This window comes from Battus philenor, unplaced genomic scaffold (genome assembly GCF_028537555.1).
Source record: "Battus philenor isolate CCGP_79_NKW_IND1 unplaced genomic scaffold, ilBatPhil1.0.hap1 SCAF_18, whole genome shotgun sequence".
Taxonomy (NCBI): domain Eukaryota; kingdom Metazoa; phylum Arthropoda; class Insecta; order Lepidoptera; family Papilionidae; genus Battus; species Battus philenor.
The window spans coordinates 2,094,587-2,113,405 of record NW_027181680.1 but is presented as its reverse complement, the minus strand read 5'-3'; the positions used below and the strand labels follow the sequence as shown (position 1 = coordinate 2,113,405).

Below are 18,819 nucleotides of genomic sequence, written 5' to 3'. Positions count from 1 at the left end.
AGATAGGCCATTCCTAGGTAGACAGAAGACATGGTTAAGGCCGTGTGAAGTGAATGTGAGCAGTGTAATAATGGTCATAGTGGCGACTTATGCCTTTCAGTGGGCATCTTTCAGTAAGATTTAAAAAAAATGTACGTTGTTATATTGGAAATGACTTGAAATGAAACAGTGTTTAAATTTCGACTGGTTTCTGAATTTGGCTCTGTGCGACTTCTAGATATTTTGCGACCTGAAAAGACCAATGTCGTGCCGTTTTGACAAGATTGAGTATATAAAAACCGAATCGACGGTCTTTATGGCTGTACCGGAAAAAGACTATTGCGACTATGCCGAGAACTGGAAAAGGCGTTAGCAAAAGTGCGCTTTATCGGACGTAGATTACTTTGAAGGTGATGAAATCGATTTGGAAGAATAAATAAAAAAATTCATCTTGCTTTTTGATCACAGTATTATATGCTCATGGTCAATTATTATGCAAAAATATTTCAGACAAATATTGCATATTTAATGTGTTCAGCTATGTAAAGGTAACAGTACAATCACATAAAAAATACGCTATAAAAATAAAGCTGTGTACACACTATGTATAATTTAATCGGAGCTTCTTGAAATGTATGCTGTTTATCAAAGATATACAGATGATGGTTATATGTTATATACAATGAAAATTTTTTTAAAAAAACTGCTAATATTATATTGATAAAAAGGAACTATAAGGGTGCTCACAGACTACACTCATTCTGAAGGTATCCTCCAAAGCGACTCGTAGTACGGGGTTGTCGGCCCGGCACCTGATAACTGCTCCATCATCTTCCGGCTGTGGCAGCATGGACAAACGGCTGACTGTTGACGTCTCGTTCGAGTATTCTGTATTCTGTGTTAAAAAAAGTATATTACATAAAAGATTCATTTTAGCGTTCTTTCCTTAGCTATATAGAAGTCTACTTGTTACAAAGTTCACTAAAATCGTCCAAGATCATTGGTTTTAGGTGTAAAAGGATACCTTATTTGCTGTAAATTAATATACAGTACAAAAAATAATGGTTTAAGAAATAATTATTTAATTAAATTATTTATTATTATTTTATTTTTATATGCAAGCCAACAGCAATACATAACTTTACATAGGTTCCGTGTAGGTTTGTAAAAAAATATGATTTAGATTTTCTTTTTAAAGATATTGTTTGTAAATAAAAAAAATCACAAAGATTTTTTTTTCTCAAAACACTAGCGGTGAATAAAGCAAGTAAGTTAACAATTTTAGAGAATTAATGCCTAAAAAAATCAAAAAAGGGTACGAATAAATACATGATATTTTTTAAAAGGAATAGTATGTTCTTACCTTCCCACGCGTGTATCTTCTATTTTCTCTGAACCAAGTGATCTGTGCCGCTGGTCTACTACCGTGAGAGATGCATACCAAGGTGACTTCCGTATCAGCTGACAACTGTCCAGGCTTCTCTACGATGTACACTGATGTTGGTCGAACTGTATAACACTCATTAATTTTACTAAATTCATGTGTTAGTTTCAAACTAATTGGGTGCAGGAAAGTGCTTATTTAGGTGGTATGTGTTGAAGGGAAAGGCGGTAAAATATTAAAGACCACAGATTAACTACCAGCTGGTCTTAACAAATCAAATCTGTAAGAAGAATTTCCTACTATTACTGATAACGCTGTGATAAGAATTTGTCAGCGGTTCCATAAAGGCATTTCAAGATGGATATGCACTTCAGAAATAAATAGAAGGAAGAAATAGTTGTGTCTTAGGAAGTAATACAAGATTTTCTTGAATTTGATGAATTTGTCGAAGAATTAGAATTTGATATCCCATTGGTGTCCCTGATATATTGAAGAAATTGATACGTTCTCGTGTAGTATCTCCACTAGCTAATCGCGTGTATTTTACAGTAATATACCTTCTGAGATAAAACTCATTAAATCGTCCAACTCACAAAGGTGTTTCATAGACACTAGTAAATGTGCAATTGACTTCAACGCGAAATTTCCAACACGGTAGCTTTATAAATCTATTGGAGACACTAATTACTTGCAAGCTTATACTAAACGTAATTTACTATACGAATGTACTGCACTAAACGAGCTTGAACCAATGGTAGGTGTAATTACCTAGTGGATACGTTTGTGTTATATGGTTACATGGTAATAAAAGATTATTTTACTATTATGTTTATGTGTTATGTCTATATAGATCTTGCTTATATAGATTTAACCTAGTGGCTACTGGTTCATTTATTTATGGATAGTTTAGTATAAACGAATTTGTGGTTGCTAAAAATTGGCTGCAGTTTTTTATTTATAATATATACATAAAACTGTTGGCATAGATAAGTGAATAAACACGCTCTAAACACAATTACTAATAGGTTTCTTTCTTTCACTGTCATTTCAGACCTTGGACATTCATAACAAGTAAGAAAAGGACCAATATTTAGCCACTTCCGCACATGCAGTGGTAGTCGTGCAACAAATGCACCGCCCGCCAGCCCGTTGGTAAATACGTATGCGGCAAACAATGCGAATCACACAACCGCCGCCGCCAAATTACTCAACACGTGTTTCATCTTCAGGAGTTATGTTACACCGATTAGTGCCAAACACAGAGTCTCTTTGTTTAGCACTAATCGGTCACTATCAGCGGGCTGGCGGGCGGTACACTTTGTTGCACAATAACCACTGCATGTGCGGAAGTGGCTAAATATTGGTCCTTTTCTTACTTAGAATTAACTTCCGCAATGTAACGCCTGATTCCATTAAATATTCATAACAAGACCGACAGAAAACAGACTGCAACATGAATCTACTATATTTTAAAGAGTCATTTGTCCTATTGTGTGAACGATCTATACCTGGCTTGCTGATCAGTGGTATCTACTACACAACCTTAAAGCCAAAGTGCCCATCTGTTCTGCACATGTAGCCTGCCAACTGCAACTTCAAAATGCCAATTGGCTGGTTTAAGTCCGTTGCTGCTTTCATTGACCAGAACATAATTAGTCCATTACAAACATGTCAGTATCGCATTTCCATTCTTTTCTTTATCTATTCATTAATATAATGAATAAATGAATCGTTTCATTAAGAATTTGTTTATCAGAAACTAAAGCTCAAATTCTATGTATTCTCTTCTTATATAATACTGTGATCAAAAAGTAAGGAATGAATTTGTAAATAAAATGTAAATTCTTTGTTTGTTCTTAGAAATCAATTTCATCCGCTTCAAAGTAATCTCCGTCCGATAAAACGCGCTTTTCCCAACGATTATTCCAGTACTCGAAACAGTCGAAATATTCTTTTCGCCGGGATAGCCTTAAAAACCTTCTTAAATTCAGTTTTCAGCTCCTCAATTGTGTCAAAACGGCGTCCCCCTATTGGCCTTTGGAGTTCGTTGAATAGCCAGAAGTCGGATGGACCCATATCAGGCGAATACGTTGGATTAAAAATATTAGTCGAGTTTTTTACATGTTTTTTTTTTCAAAAAACGAGTGATTTGATAAAAACAGATGTAAATCGGAGATAACTAAACCTTTTGACAAACAGACGCTTGGGAAATGTTATAGAAAGTTTTACCAACCTAGGAAAAATAACCTGCCTTCCTAATGCCAGGAGTTTTAAATGACAATTTTACTACATTTTTTGATCAAAAAATAGATATTTCTCTAATTATAAAGTTATATTATTACTGATATTGTATCATAAATGATTTTCGTGATCGTCAAGTTTATAGACCAGTACAGTGTGAGTACACATAACGAGGGTATTTAATAATATTTAAACAACTACGGATGTATTGAGAAACTCGTAAACCACTCAAAGAGTCTCAACTGCAAATCCTAGCTGCATTAATCAGGAGCGTAGCAACGTGCCAAGACAAATTCGTATCTCACGATTTGTGTGCCAGGCTTCGCAGGAACTTAATTCTGGTAATTGCCTTTGGTAAATTTAGCTTTGACTCTACGATATATTCGTAAGCAATGTTTGTTCATAATTTAAATGTGGCGTCGCGTTTATGTAACTTAAATTATACGCCTGCGGATATACCTGTTTTATAATTTTACGAGCTTATATGTAGCATATTTTTACTTCAAAATTATAAAGTTATCGTCATTTTAGTCATTAAATGTCCATTATTCGACCTAGACTTTCCTCAGAAATTTTCATCAGGTCTATTCGAAAGAGGCTTGCATCCATCGTCTGAAGTATTTCAAAGTAACATTCAACTTACAGGGATATGTATCGTTAGGATAGAAAGATTAACTTTTTAAGATTGTCGCAAAATCCTGGACGTAGGATGTTCTTATCCGTTCTTATTGGTAACCTAAGTGGAAGGCCTGTTTTCACTTGCAGAAGTACTATAATGGCCTGAATAATAATATGTCACAATTTTTTTATATCGTTATCGTTTAAGCCCATAGACACCCACAGCTGGGCATGTGCCTCCTCCAAAGATATCTATGGGAGGTAATGATAGGCGATTATGATATCTAATAATCGCCAAGTTTGGAAGGCGTACTGGCAATGTGGTATTATAGTACGCAAGGGACGCTGCTGCCCAGACATCTTATAACTACATAACTACTCTTCTAATAATTGAAAATAAACATTATTGTTATTAACATTCTTTCCATAGTTTGTCATAGTTTCCCATCCAAGGAAAAGAAAGAAAGAAAGAAAGAGGAGAAATATAAAGAGGGAAAGATAATAATTTAGGAATAGTTACATCTATCTATAATACGAGTATTCGATTTTCCAGTAATCAGTGTAAACAAGCTTATATATTACTTTTTAATGCTATGTGCATGGGTTCATTTCTAGAAGTACCTACAAATGGTTTAGATACGCATGAATACTTTCTGTATTAACAGGTTGTAGTTTGTATATATGATTAGTTTAATAAACAAAATGAAAAAATCAGAGAGAGAAACGAAAAGGCAAGAGTTGAAGTTGGAAATCTCGTTTATAGGCAAAGCTTTAAACGACGTCTCGACTAACGTTAGGCGATGACAAGGTGTACTATGGTATATGATTGCCTAGAAGAAACATATCCACCCTTCTCTTGAAGACTCCTTAGTAATAATTGGCTAGAAACAAAGCCGGTAAGTTTTTCCACTCCTTGGCTAATCGCACTATAAAAGTAGCGGCGAAATGCTTAGTACGGTCCTCCACCTACGACATATAGCATATATAATCTCGTTCGATATAACAAAGGCAGATATTAAACATTCTGATCTGTTTTCGGGGGCGGACTATTGCCTCTCACGCCGTGAACAGCGCGGGTGATCCGAGGTAGTATTCGTATCTCAAGTCTCACTTATAACACTATACACTTACACGTATAGAGTAGCTGCCTTCTGAAAACTGTCATATGTTGTTTAGTAAAAACCTTTTTTATCATAAGTATATATGTTACATACGTATGTATGTCTATGAAAGTTTATGTATATTTATGTTCATTTGTTTGTGAATATGTATTTTTTTGTACACATGTACTACCCTTTATAAGTACTATTATCTTTTCCTTACTATGGTTGTCTGTAAGAGATCGCCTTGAGTGATAAGACCGCCCTTTGTACTTTTCTGTATATTATTGTATCTGTATATTATGTATCTTATCGTGTACAATAAAGAATATTAAATAAATAAATAAATAAACAAGTTCGCGGATCCTTTCGTTCCGTGAACTTAATTCCGATGAAGGTTTCAAAGCCATTTCTGCCAACAGCTTTTTCAGCTAAAACATCTTCAGAAACTATATTTACGGGTAGAAGAAATGACCACCGTATACAGTTACATAGCATAGAGTTACTATGTAGGTTTTGTACAAATATGCTTGATTATGTAATCGGATTACTATTTCAAATAGCTTCTGTTGAAGCTCATGACTTGAAATCGATTCGGGATTGGCGAGGTATAGTTATGAGAATATCGGATGTGATTAGAGTGCATTCTGAGTTACGTAATATGTTATAAGAATATTTGATATCAGAATATTTGTAACAATTTTTAGTAGTAAAGTATTTTTTTATATTACTTATTCGTCTCTATCTAGGAAGAGACTAGGTCTTTTTATTGCGTCACAATATCTTACACTCTCCTGGCTTACTTGTCTCATTCATATCGCCTTTCTATATTCTTTTCCGCCCCTAAAATACTACAATAAATTACTTCTTAATATCACAGTACAGTTTTGTCGGTTTTATGTTTTTCTAATCTTATTATTTTTTATTAATGTCTGGTTCTTTAACATAATGTCTACCTTCTAAAACACAATACAAATTTTTCAATGTTATCGGACCTTTCCTAACTTGTTTTATTGTCATTGATGACATTTTTAATTGCTTCATTGCTGTACTTCAGAAACGGAGGGCGACTCTTTTCGTCACCCAGGAAGCGGTAGTTCCCGCCTCCATCTTCTTTCCTATCTCCACTTTTAGTTTCTTTCTTACCCTCGAAAATGCGGGACAGTCTGTGACCAGGTGCAGCACGGTCTAGTCAACTCCCAGTTCACAGAAACACGAGGGACTCTCTCTCTTTTTAAATCAATGAAGGTGCTCTGAGAATCCCTTACCAGTAGGCTCCAGCTGCACTTGGGGGAAGGAAAGTATAATTGGAGATTTGAAGAAAGAGAAAAATGCATTATGGAACTTGCCTTTCAATTCATATATCCAATTAGAATGTATTTGATGAAGCCAAGTGAATGGTACTTGTAATTCATTATGGTTAGATTCTTATTGGTTTAACTATGTTATTTATTTATATATATCATTGCTATGTAATTAGAATCTAGAGTCTAAAATGACGATAAAAGAATGTAAAATACTCACGATGCATTTCAACCCTCGCAGTTCGCTCGTGGGGACTCAATAAAGGTGTGTTTGTGGCCTGGCATCTTATGGTGGTGTTCAGCCAACTTCTCTCAGCACCTCCGATACTTATCTTACTGATGATCACCTTTCCATCGTTTTTTAGTATCGTGTGGTCTTCTATTGACTTGTTGTTGATCAACCACGTCAAAGTCGGTTGAGGTCGACCTGTAATTATAACAACAGTGTTATTTAACTTTCAAATCAATGAATTTGTTATCTTCTGGTAAGAGATGTAATCGTTTTTGGACTTACAAAAGACTTAAATGAATATTTGTTTGTTATCTAATATTTATAATTCTCGTGTCACGGTGTTCGAACTTGAACTCCTCTGAAACGGCTTGACTGATTTTTACTATATTTAATATGCGTATTCAGTAGGTCTGAGAATCGGCTACTATCTATTTTCTATGCCCCTAAGTGATAAAGGTTGTTCACACTTAAAAATTTTTTTTAACGAAATTTTTTTTTTTTTTATGATACAGCATACAAGAATACATACTACCATAAATTTTCACCCCTCTACGATCAACCCTTATTTTTTATTTGTAAATTAAAATATCAATTTTTTTTGCAAAACAACGTTTGCGGGATCAGCTAGTAAATATATAAATGCTTTCTCACATTAATGTATTTCTATCTTTTGTACCAAGCTTAGAGTCTAATTTCCTTTTAACTTATCTAAATATGTCCATTAAGTAACCTAGCGGTAGACTGAAACCAATCATAGTTGAAATATTGTGCATTAATTATTGCCACTGTCCACAGACAAGTTTCCAGAGGATATAGGGTCCTTTGCGTACCATAATAACACACTGCGATCGCCTAACCGCCTGCCAAGCTTGGCGATTATGGTATATCTCCTCCAAAAATATCTTTGTGTGAGGCCTGTTTTGTAGTGGACGTTTTTGGACTGATATGATGAAAGATGTCCAGAGGTGGACGTTCTATGACTGAAACACGTTGAAGACTAAAAATCATATTATGATATTAAACCTGTTTTATATCTAATTTGTTTTTAAACGGTTTTATTTAGTTCGACTCGTACGGAATTTGTTTATTTGGGTCAAAATTAGAAATTGATATTTAAGCACCTTCCCGTTATCAGATTGATATGAAATTTGGTACACACGTTTAATTTCGATGACAATACAATATAATAAAATCAATAACATTATAAATCTAAGATTGCTGCCGATACAAAATGGCGGATTACATATTTTTCCTTAACCCCATCAATATGGGTATCAAATGAAAGGGATACACTAGTAAAACACGATGATTATGTCAGAATTTAAAATTCAAGATGGACGTCGTTCCAATATGGCGGATTAGGTACATATTTTTCCACAACCACCACATTATGGATATCAAAAAACCTTTTAACTTAAAAGTTTTTTAAATGTATTAATTCTTTGTATGAGTATGGTCGCTTGTATGTATCTATGTGCGTGTGTACATTACTTTGATATTACGATAAATGTGTAATAATGTACAGAGAGGATGCCGGGGGAACCATAGCTTCTCCCATGATATATTTTGTTATAGTACTGATAGGCAGCTGCGAGTTCCTTAGAAGATCTGGTGCTACCTCCAAAGATATTGAAGATATTACCAACGGGTTTTTCGTGGGTAGAAATCCCATATAAAGTCCTTCCTCCAGAAGGTAGGGTACCCTATATTCATCCAGATGATTTCTCCCCATACCAAAAAAATGAACGCTTATTGCTAGACACAGGGCTCCACTATAGGTTTCCAATAAGATTGGCAGGAAATGGCTTACGTCCAGAATGTTCCAACGATCTAAACAAGGTCATCTGTCTCTCTAGTTGTTGCTGAGTTTGCTGATCTTTAGTCTTCACTACGGAAAATTCCCATGCTAAAACAATCTTTTAGTATCCCTTGTATTGAGATATTTTGTTGTTTGTTTTTTATCATTGACTAATGCTGTTGGCCTACTAATACAGCATCCCTGGTAGCGATCAAAAATATAGAGAGCTGCTTAATCTAAATGTCTTTGAAACAACTAGGTTCCAGAACTTTCTCTCTTCGGTATCTTCTATCATAAAAGATGGACTAATTGGGCTATTAAATATAATGTTTTTATTTAAAAACGAATATTATTATAAGACATTTCACTTATCTTCCTTAATCTTATCTGACTCAGATGGAGGGAAAATTCGATACGACGACCTATGCTGTGTTCACCAGTCCGTGATCTCTATTCCAAAATTTTTAGCGGCTATTTAGCATGTAGCCTGTTCGTTGCCATTTAAATTTGCCAATACTCTGGGCTATGTCGATTATATTCGTTTTTCTATACATCTTCTTATTCCTGATTCGACCTAGCAGAAAAAGCCAAGATCCGATTTATAGCTAGTTGAGCAACAGCGAGCTTAACAGTAAGGCCGGAAATGAGACACCAGATTTCTGTACCATAGGTCATCACAGATAACACGATGGTTGTACACTTTCGTCTTTAGACTAAAATGATAAATGGTTAACTTTTTTTGCAACAAGGTAACCATAAACCAATAAATTTTTGATTTAGAAACAAATATACCTGTACGTAAAATAATGTTGTGAGCTATTGCAGAGAGAACGAAAGCGCTTTTCAAAGTATTCCAACACCTAACGTACGTGACGGAGGTTAGAAAAGTTTGAGAAACAAACGAACCGAAAGCCGGAGCCAATCTTGCCAAATCCAATACGGCCGTTCCGAGGCGGTGAGCTCAGAACTTGCTCCAACCTATCGCGACTGTCACAAACTTTTCCAGTTTTCTTCAATCAGCCAAGTTTCACTTAAACTTAATATGTTCCCGGAAAAGTTTAAAATATACGATGAGGAAATTTCTGAAATGACTTAATTAAATTTTGGATTAATACAAAAAACTTTTAGTTTGTCACATATGTTTATGTATATGTTAGACATAGCTAAGTGGCTAGAATTGATGGTGGGTAGGCAAAAAGAACATAGTGCGCTTAATGAAATGGCTGATGAGGGAAGTAGAGGAGTGGAGAACAGCTAGACGTAAGACGCATAAAGTTGACAGACAACCTTGTTAAGAAAGATACTGGAAGCGAGTCCCTTCTTACTGCTCCCATAAGAAATAAATGACGCCTATGTACAGCAGCGGAAGCTCTGCGACTAAAATGATGACGAAACTTAGAAGCAGTTTAACACTTGTGCAGTAGTCGCATGACTAAAATGAAAATAGAAATTTAAAAGTCCATCTAGTGTCACGGAGAATATAAAAAAATTAAAAAATATTCAATAAATACGCGAATTATACTTGAGATTTTTAATATGTATAAAAACTATTTAATATACGAGTATAATAAAGTTTATAGTATATATGTATTTCGTTCATATATCAAATTTAACAAAGCCGTAAAAAGTAAAAGTGTATTTATATTCTGTTCTATTTAAAAATGACTTTTTTCTTTTACACACGACCTCTCGTCTGCGATTGAAGGATCATTTATTTTGTACAACAGACCTCGTGTGAGTTCCGATTGAGGTCACTTATTGCCTCTCAGATTGAATTCATTGTGCCCGCGTCTGAGTGACGCCAAAGGAGGGCCAATGTAGCTGTGATGTGGAAAATATTAAATGTTCCAGAAATTACGTACATTGTTATTTCCGAATTGTTTAGATTTCCATTAAAAGTTACTAGAAAGTAGCCTAACCTTTAAATAACAGATTAGGGAGAAAATCACTTCACATTCAATGTGAAAATTCGTCACTTATTTTTTCAAACTTTATTTATGCTTGGCTATGGTATATAGGGCCCATTTCGTTAAAAAAGCTATCAGTAATTTTGTAAGTCCTCCTTTGATGTTCACCTGACACTGTTTAAAATAGTTTTAAAGCAACCGTAACTGGTAAAAATCTGAAGGTACAAAGGTTAGGGCTATATATATATATAATATATGCTAATTAGCTAAATATGTATTTGATTACGTTTTTTAAACATTTTTTCATAACTGAGTACTGTGACCAGTCATATCAGTAAAAGCTTCGGTTTATCTCCGGGATTTTGTGTTTTCGGAAAAGTTCATGGAACGGTGCTAGGTGGTGTAGCACAGGAGTGATCAACATGCGGCCCGCAGGCCACTTGCGGCCCGTTAAACTTGCTTATGCGGGTCGCCAAAAATTATTAAAATTGAATTAATTTTGTCGTCTTTATCCCATTGATAAAATGATTGATAGTAGATACAAAACCGAAACAATTATTCGAAAATAATAATCGATCAAAACTGAGTGACGCACGATCAGAAATCCGCGTATGTGTATCTAGAAAAAACTGTACAAAATCTTATGATATATATAAATATGCATGTATGTATGTCCGTTATGGGATCGTAAACTATGCATTTAATCATATAATGATGTTTAGCAAAGATGTTTTGAAAGCACCCATTTAAGTTTCTATGTTGGTATGACCAATTTTCGACAGATGGCGCCACTATGATTGCAATGGATTTCATATGTTGCCGTGACAGTTCATACTTATTTGAATTGTAACGATTTGTCTTTCCTTCAAATTTATTTTAGTAGGTTACGTAGTAGTACGTGCAAGGTACAGATAGTTTCTTTTAAAAATTTAAATTTAATACGTTTTTCTTTATGTGCTTTCCTTGTTTGTATTTATTTTCTATTAAAATTTTTATAGTAAATCTTCACTTTTTTATCGGTAATATAACTAGTTTTGTAAATAGTTAATAATGGTTACATAATGTGCTGCCGGTCGAAAAAAAACAAATTTAAATTGGCCCGTTGATTAAGCAGGTTGTTCACACCTGGTGTAGAACACTTTTGTAACCGACTGTCCAGGGTGTAGATGATCGTTTTCTGGCTTTTTTATCTTCAACATTGCAGACGACTATATGCTTCTTTAAATTTTCTTACTTACTACTTGCAATGTGTTCTTAGTACTTAAAGGTTATATGTTTCTCCTTACTTGGGGCTCTTATTTGTTCATCCTTTAGCTTATCGTGACTTAAATTCCATTTAGTTAACATTTAAATGCATTATATTTAAACGCAAATTTACCACAAGGTTCGATTATGCGACACATCCAACGAAAAAATATAAGTCAATATATACGTAGGGTAAAAGTATTCAGTGTGTTCACTGACTCGATATTTGGGGACAAATTTTCATCAAAAGAACATACAAAAACAATAAATAGAATTAGTCACACTTATGCCATGTCGCAATACACTCCGTCGAGCTAAGTCAACATCCGTCCAATCGTGTTCGCGAAAAAGCTGACTTCATAAAATATATATGTCCCTACAAATCTATGTATGTACACAGGTTATATTACGTATTTTCACAGCATTATATCATTCAATGTATATACATTGCATATGGTAAATAAAGGTTTGTATATAGTATTAATATAATAAATAAATTTAAAGAAAAAAGTTTAAAACTGGCTCCGAAATAACTATGACTCTTTTCACACTTACACAAATAAACAAAATTCTTGCATATCACAAACACATTACGAATACATAAATATTAGTTGCGTAAGTTGTAATACAATTTTCAACAAGAATATATATTTTTTTGTTTATATAATACATTTGAATTTATAATTTGATTCTTATGCCCTTTAAGGAGAAAGACGCTGTAGGCTTCAAAATAGTTTATATCTAATACAAGTGAAAACGAAATACTAAAGGTAAGTACCGTGTAAATAAAAAAAAACCTTAACATAAGTTACGTCAGTCATTTTGGCAAAGTGCCTTGTCTACACGTAAACAATAACAATTAATAGAAGAAAGTTAGAGAGGAAATAGTTGTTATACATTTTTAAGACACTACAAAATTAATAATTCTTTTGTTGGTAAGTATTTTTATATAGTTGTAGTGGTATAGGCGATTGGCTTTCATCTCACCTGATGGAAAACCTAGATGAAGACGAAAGTAGCACACGCCCATCCAAAGAAACCCACTGTTCACTCTACTCTTAAAGGCTCCAGAGTTCAACTCATCAGGAAAAATTGACTTAGGCAGGTCGATCCAAATCTTTGCAACTTCCATCAAAAGTATATAAGTATTTACCGTTTTATAATGCACTTTATCGAAATGCCTCTGAACTGTATCGAAATAATTTTAAAAACTAAATTATGCTAAAGTATTCAGGTTTTTTTAATTCTCAAGTTGTATTGTGATATCAGAGCAGAAGTGAAAATGTATTCTTACTTCAGTATTAAGAATATAGTTCGTTGTCATAAATAGGTACAGATATGTCCTAACTTTATTGAATAACAGGTATATATCCAAAATATTCCTCGCATCTAATATAAGGTGTACTGTCTTCTTAACAAGTTATTTATGTTTTTTTTTTAAAAAAACTTAATGGCATAGACTTTGACCCTACGAAATGATGGGTATAAATCATAAATGATCCTTTACCTTAATATCACGTATCTTTATACCAATTTTATAAATAAAATAAATTTATTACTTTACATAAGTTTTTATACTTATTTAAAAAACAAAAACTAGTGATGTTGACCTCGTCGTTTCAACCCATAGACGTCCAATGCAAGGCATACGCCTTGTCAAAAGCTATGAATGGGGGGATATACTAAAATCAGTGGTAATACTATATAATTAATGCAATGTAAATTGTATAAGATCGTATCTCTAGAATCGAACCCGCGACCTACATTAGCAAGTCTCAATCTTCTATCGCTGGACCCCACTGTTTTTATGTTGACTTAAATACTTGGAATTGATAGGTATTTATCGAATATACGACACAGTTGATCCAACTGATATATTGTTACAATCAAAAACTCATTTATAACCATTTGCTTCCGTCCTTTATGTCCAATCTCATTCACCGACTACCCGAGCCTTTGTTTCGTGTGTGTGTTTTATTGATTTACTTCCAAGTATTGCACAAAATAGGTCGACCGCAAAAATTACTCTTGGATAACATCGATAATGGAAAATAAATTAAATAAATATATGTAATTTACCTATATCACTTTCCAACTTATTTATTTATTGTTAATTATTTATTCGAAAAAAAACACTGCAACAAAGTGACTTTCCGTTAATAGAGACAAAAACAAAAGTGTTAAAATACATATGACGTTTATTAAAACGCACCCAATATCATTATATAAGAACGCATCTAATTTTCTACTGTCTTTTTTGACTCTGAAACAACGAAGTCAATATCACCACTACTTTTTTCGTACATAATTGTATATGATTGCCACCGCTCACAAATAAGTTTCAAGAGGATATGCAACAGCTTTCTCTGCGTAGTTTTTTTTTTCTTTCTTAATTTCCTACTATTTATATATATATATATGTATATACATATTGTATTTTTGTATATATATACATATATAGGCTATTATTATTCGCAGCTCCTTGAAAGTTACTACTAAACTGTCCAAGTTCATAAACCATTTGTAAATATAAAATCACTAGTAACATATATGTTTTTTTTGTTCATTTAATAAATGTTGTTTTTAGGTTAGAAGTTTTCATTATACACTACGCCAAACTAACTGGACGTCTATTGTTTTTTGTTTTCATTTCAACTGAACAGATACGAGACAATTATTTAGTTTAGCTTGTACAATAACAGAGGTATTTTTATATATTATTCGGTTTACATTTTGTTTGTGATTTTTGTATACAAAATTTAAATTTTATGTTATGTTAACTTGTGTTCATTTCGTTGTAAATACTTCATTATTCGTTCGATGGCAATCTTAGTCTTGCAGTGGGCGTTTATAGGCTGATATGATGATGGAATTTTAAAACAAAGACGAGTTTTTCTTGAGTGTAAAATACCAAAAAAACGAAACGTCTTTGCGTGTAACATTTTTAAAATGTTCACAGGGAATTTTCTAGAAAGTTCCTTTACTTTAACAACTCATGTCTCTACAGCTTCACTGGTGAAGCATGCCTCTAAGCTAACGTGACGGCCTTTGTAATGACGTTTTTGTATCTGTAGAATAGTATAATAGTATATCTATTATTGTAAATAAAAATAAACTTCCAAAAAACTCATAAAAATATGATAAAATATTTTATTAAGATATGATGGTCGTTTACGCCCGTAGACACCTACTTTAAGGCATAGGACTTCTCCAAAGATATCTATAGCGTATTTCCCATACCATAATTGCCACGGGTTGGCGATCGCATTGTGGTATCATGATGTACAGAAACCACAGCCGATCCTTTGGAAACTTGTTTGAAGTAGTGGCAACCCTATATAACTAATGTACATAGTGTGAATTATATAATACTGAATGCTGGACTGTAAGTCAGAGACACGAGCAAACACTTCATGTCAATAAGATGAAGATGCTTAGATGGTCGGGTGGCGTCACTAGAATAGACAGAATACGGAACGAATATATCAGAGGTTCGTTTAAGGTAGCTCCGATCCCCAGCGAATTACAGGAAAATAGATTACGATGGTATGGCCACATTCAATGAAAACCAGATGACCACGTAGTAAAAACTGCTATAAGCCTCCCAGAATTCCCAAGAGGGAGAGGGCGTCCAAAAGCTACGTGGTGGTCTAATATCGGAAAGGAACTGGGAACCCTTCAACTTGATGCAGAGACAACCCAGGATAGAGTAGCCTGGCGCAAATTGATAAGGAGACCCGACCCCAAATAAAGGGAAAAGGGAAGGAAGAAGAAGAAGATGAATGAAGTGTGAATTATATAAGACTGTATCACGGGAATCCACTCCCGCGACCTAAGATCGTAAGTCTCTGTCTTTACCGCTGGGATACAACTCTGAATAACATATGTAAAACTTTATTTCTTCATTTAGACTGTATAGGTTGCGTGAAGTAATAAATAGATAAACTTTCGTTATACAACCTAAAGCTTTAACACAAAATGATCATATTAACCTGAATAGTTTAAATAATAATAAAATAGTTTAAAAACTGAAACAAACAAAGAGTAATATTAATTATTTGCAATAGATTAAATGAAATCTTTGATTATATTAGTTTATCGTAAACAATACACAATCGGTAATATATCTAAAATAAGAATCATTCTTGCTTAAGTAACAGAGATGAGGGTATCTTTTCGGATGCCGTGTTGAAATCCCAATAGGAGCATCAAAAGTAACTGATGGCACACCTCAAGAATTGCGTTAGTTTAAGAATAAATAAGATATTTATTTAGAGAAAATTAAACAAGAAAATTACTCATAACTGCTAATTACCAAAGAAATATATGCGATTTATAGGTAATGAAATAAATGTATGAAATCTAATTTACTGAGTTTTTAAAACATTTCGAAATTTAAAAATAAAATTACGCGGTGTTTTCATACTGATACGATTTTAAAAACATATTTTTTTATTCTTCTACTTATTTTCAGCCAATAGACGCCAACTTCAAGCCTTAAAAAAATTGCCACATGACGACGAGGACTTTAATATTTATGAAAATATTTGGCTTAACAAATTACTACTGTTCATTTTGCATATAACTAACGACTTCTTTTTACAATACGCTTTAAAATAATGTAATCGAGAATAAAATACATGGTGATTGATTATAGATATAAAACGTTTATAAAAGTTAAAGAAGAGTTAATTTTTCAGCCAAAATCTTTCGAAAATTTAACACGTACACTCTATATAAAGTGATCACTCTTAACCCTTAATAGCCTGATTCACGAAAGTGATTTTTTTTAATATTACTGTGTTTGCTTGAGGGTCTAGATGAAGGGGAAAATAGATTTTTTTTTTAATTTCGTTGGAAAGAATATTATACAACAGTAAAATTCGTACAGCCAACCTATAAAAAAAACTAATAGTAATGTGAACATTCGGTTTAAAAGATTGATATCCAAATTGAAACTCTAGGCTATTAAGGGTTAAATACAAAGTATACTGAAACAGATTTTAAAAACACTTCTACTATATTATCATTGTTATTTTTAATTCCTGAAACTATTGATTTTTATATTTTTGGTTGGATAGGATATACAATATATTAATTGACAGTAAATAGGCTATTTATTTAAACATTTGACGCTACATCCATGACCAATAAATTGCCAAACGTAATTTCTGCAACCTACTGAAAAATATTTCAATTGACACATCTGTTTCTTTTTTCAAAATATAACCTTTTATATGACATCAAAAACAACCGGATATGACAGATTTAATAACAAGTTGGTATATATTGTATTATATGCGAAAAAGAAAGTACTTATTTAAAACAAATAGATAAAAATGTTTAAATCGCTTTAATCTTTCTTGATAAAGTATAGCAAGAATTAAACAAAAATATGATATATTTTTAGTACCGCATAACGAAATTTGTAAGAAATCCTCACGTGTTTATATATAGAAGATAACAGAAGAATATTTAAAAGGCGCCGCTCGCGAAGAGATCTTGTCGAAAGAAACAGGAGTAACAAATTCCAATTTATCTAATGACACCGGTGACATCAAAGGTGTGTTAACAAGTGGATTGAAGGACGATTTGAGACACTTATTAATGCTAAAATATCCTTCCTTTTCTACACGGTATCGTTGTCCTTTGATATTTCCTTTTCATTAGTATTGTTCCATTTTCAAAGATTCAGGTAGTTCTAAATTGATATAGATTATTTAATGACAACAATATTATAAATAATTGAATGTCAGCCAATGGCAGACGATGGCGCAAGTTAGAGGAAAGTGGAAGTCTCTCGCTTCGGAGGCCAAGACCCACTTTGGGTCACTGAGCTAGCAGAGTAGTAGTATCAGTAGTAACAATATATGTGTTGCACGTAATAATTACAATAACTAATCTTGTGACAGTACATACACAAAAACAAAATCAACCTACGAATCATACGAAATATAAATAGACACACACATCTAAATATTTATTTATTGTTCCGAACGGACTAGTATGTATATGTTTGAGTCTGTATGTGTATAAACGACCTATTTAGTAAGGCACGGACGAGCCACGGTGCGCTGGACTTCCATAAGCACATTAATTAAATAAATATAGTACGTATTAGTATATATATATATACACATATGAAATAAAGAAACTTGTGTCTTTAATTATTCTATTTTGTATTGTGCCGCGCTTATTTAATGTCGGTAAAGCAGTGACTGCTTAACTTTGACACTTCATAGATGGCGCTGTTAGTAATGGTGTTATAATGCCGTCCATTTCAGTCGCCGGTCGGTAAAGCAGTTGGTATTCGAGATGTTAAAGTGATAATTTAACAAATTACGGAATAGACTTAAAATGAATTGAGAATTTAAATATTAAGCTTTAAATTTCGTTACTGTTTTTAGAGCAATGCATTATTGTTTATTTGAAGCATATACCAACATAGTCGAGAGAAATTACCTTATATTTATATATAATTACTAGCTGATCCCGCAAACGTTGTTTTGCAAAAAAAAATAAAGTTTTTTATTAACAAATGTAAGATAAGGGTTGATCGTAGAGGGGTGAAAATTTAGGTTTGTATGTATTTTTGTATGCTGTATCATAATAAAATAAAAACCCAAAAAATTGTCTAAAAAATTAAAAATAAAATTTAGGGGTGGACCACCCTTATCACTTAGGGGTATGGAAAATAGATAGTAGCCGATTCTCAGACATACTGAATACGCATGTAAAATTTGGTAAAAATCGGTCAAGCCGTTTCGGAGGAGTTCAAGTTTGAACACCGTGACACGAGAATTTTATATATTAGATTAGTGACATTTGTTTAAGTTAAGCCCTGACCAAAATTATTGTAGTTTGCTATATTCATTATATTTTCGACATAGAAACATTTACAGTCAACATATATGTACTACACTTCATGAGATGAATACTGGAATACAGTCCAATTTGATAGAAACTACAATTAGATTGAACTTCTCTGTCATGTCATTCTTAATCTTATAC

The 18,819-nt window shown here is 33.2% G+C and overlaps 1 protein-coding gene across 1 annotated transcript in view; it reads right to left on the bottom strand.

The window, feature by feature from the left end:
• The window catches only part of LOC137920355 (neural cell adhesion molecule 1-like), a 226,398-nt gene that overhangs the window by 19,809 nt on the left and 187,770 nt on the right, over positions 1–18,819 (bottom strand). Inside the window, exons 5-7 of the mRNA XM_068763660.1 lie at positions 6,847–7,053; positions 1,343–1,488; positions 727–874 (exon numbers count right to left, since the gene is read on the bottom strand). Of these exons, the coding sequence (XP_068619761.1) occupies positions 727–874; positions 1,343–1,488; positions 6,847–7,053 (501 nt within the window). The remainder of the gene's footprint in view (positions 1–726; positions 875–1,342; positions 1,489–6,846; positions 7,054–18,819) is intronic.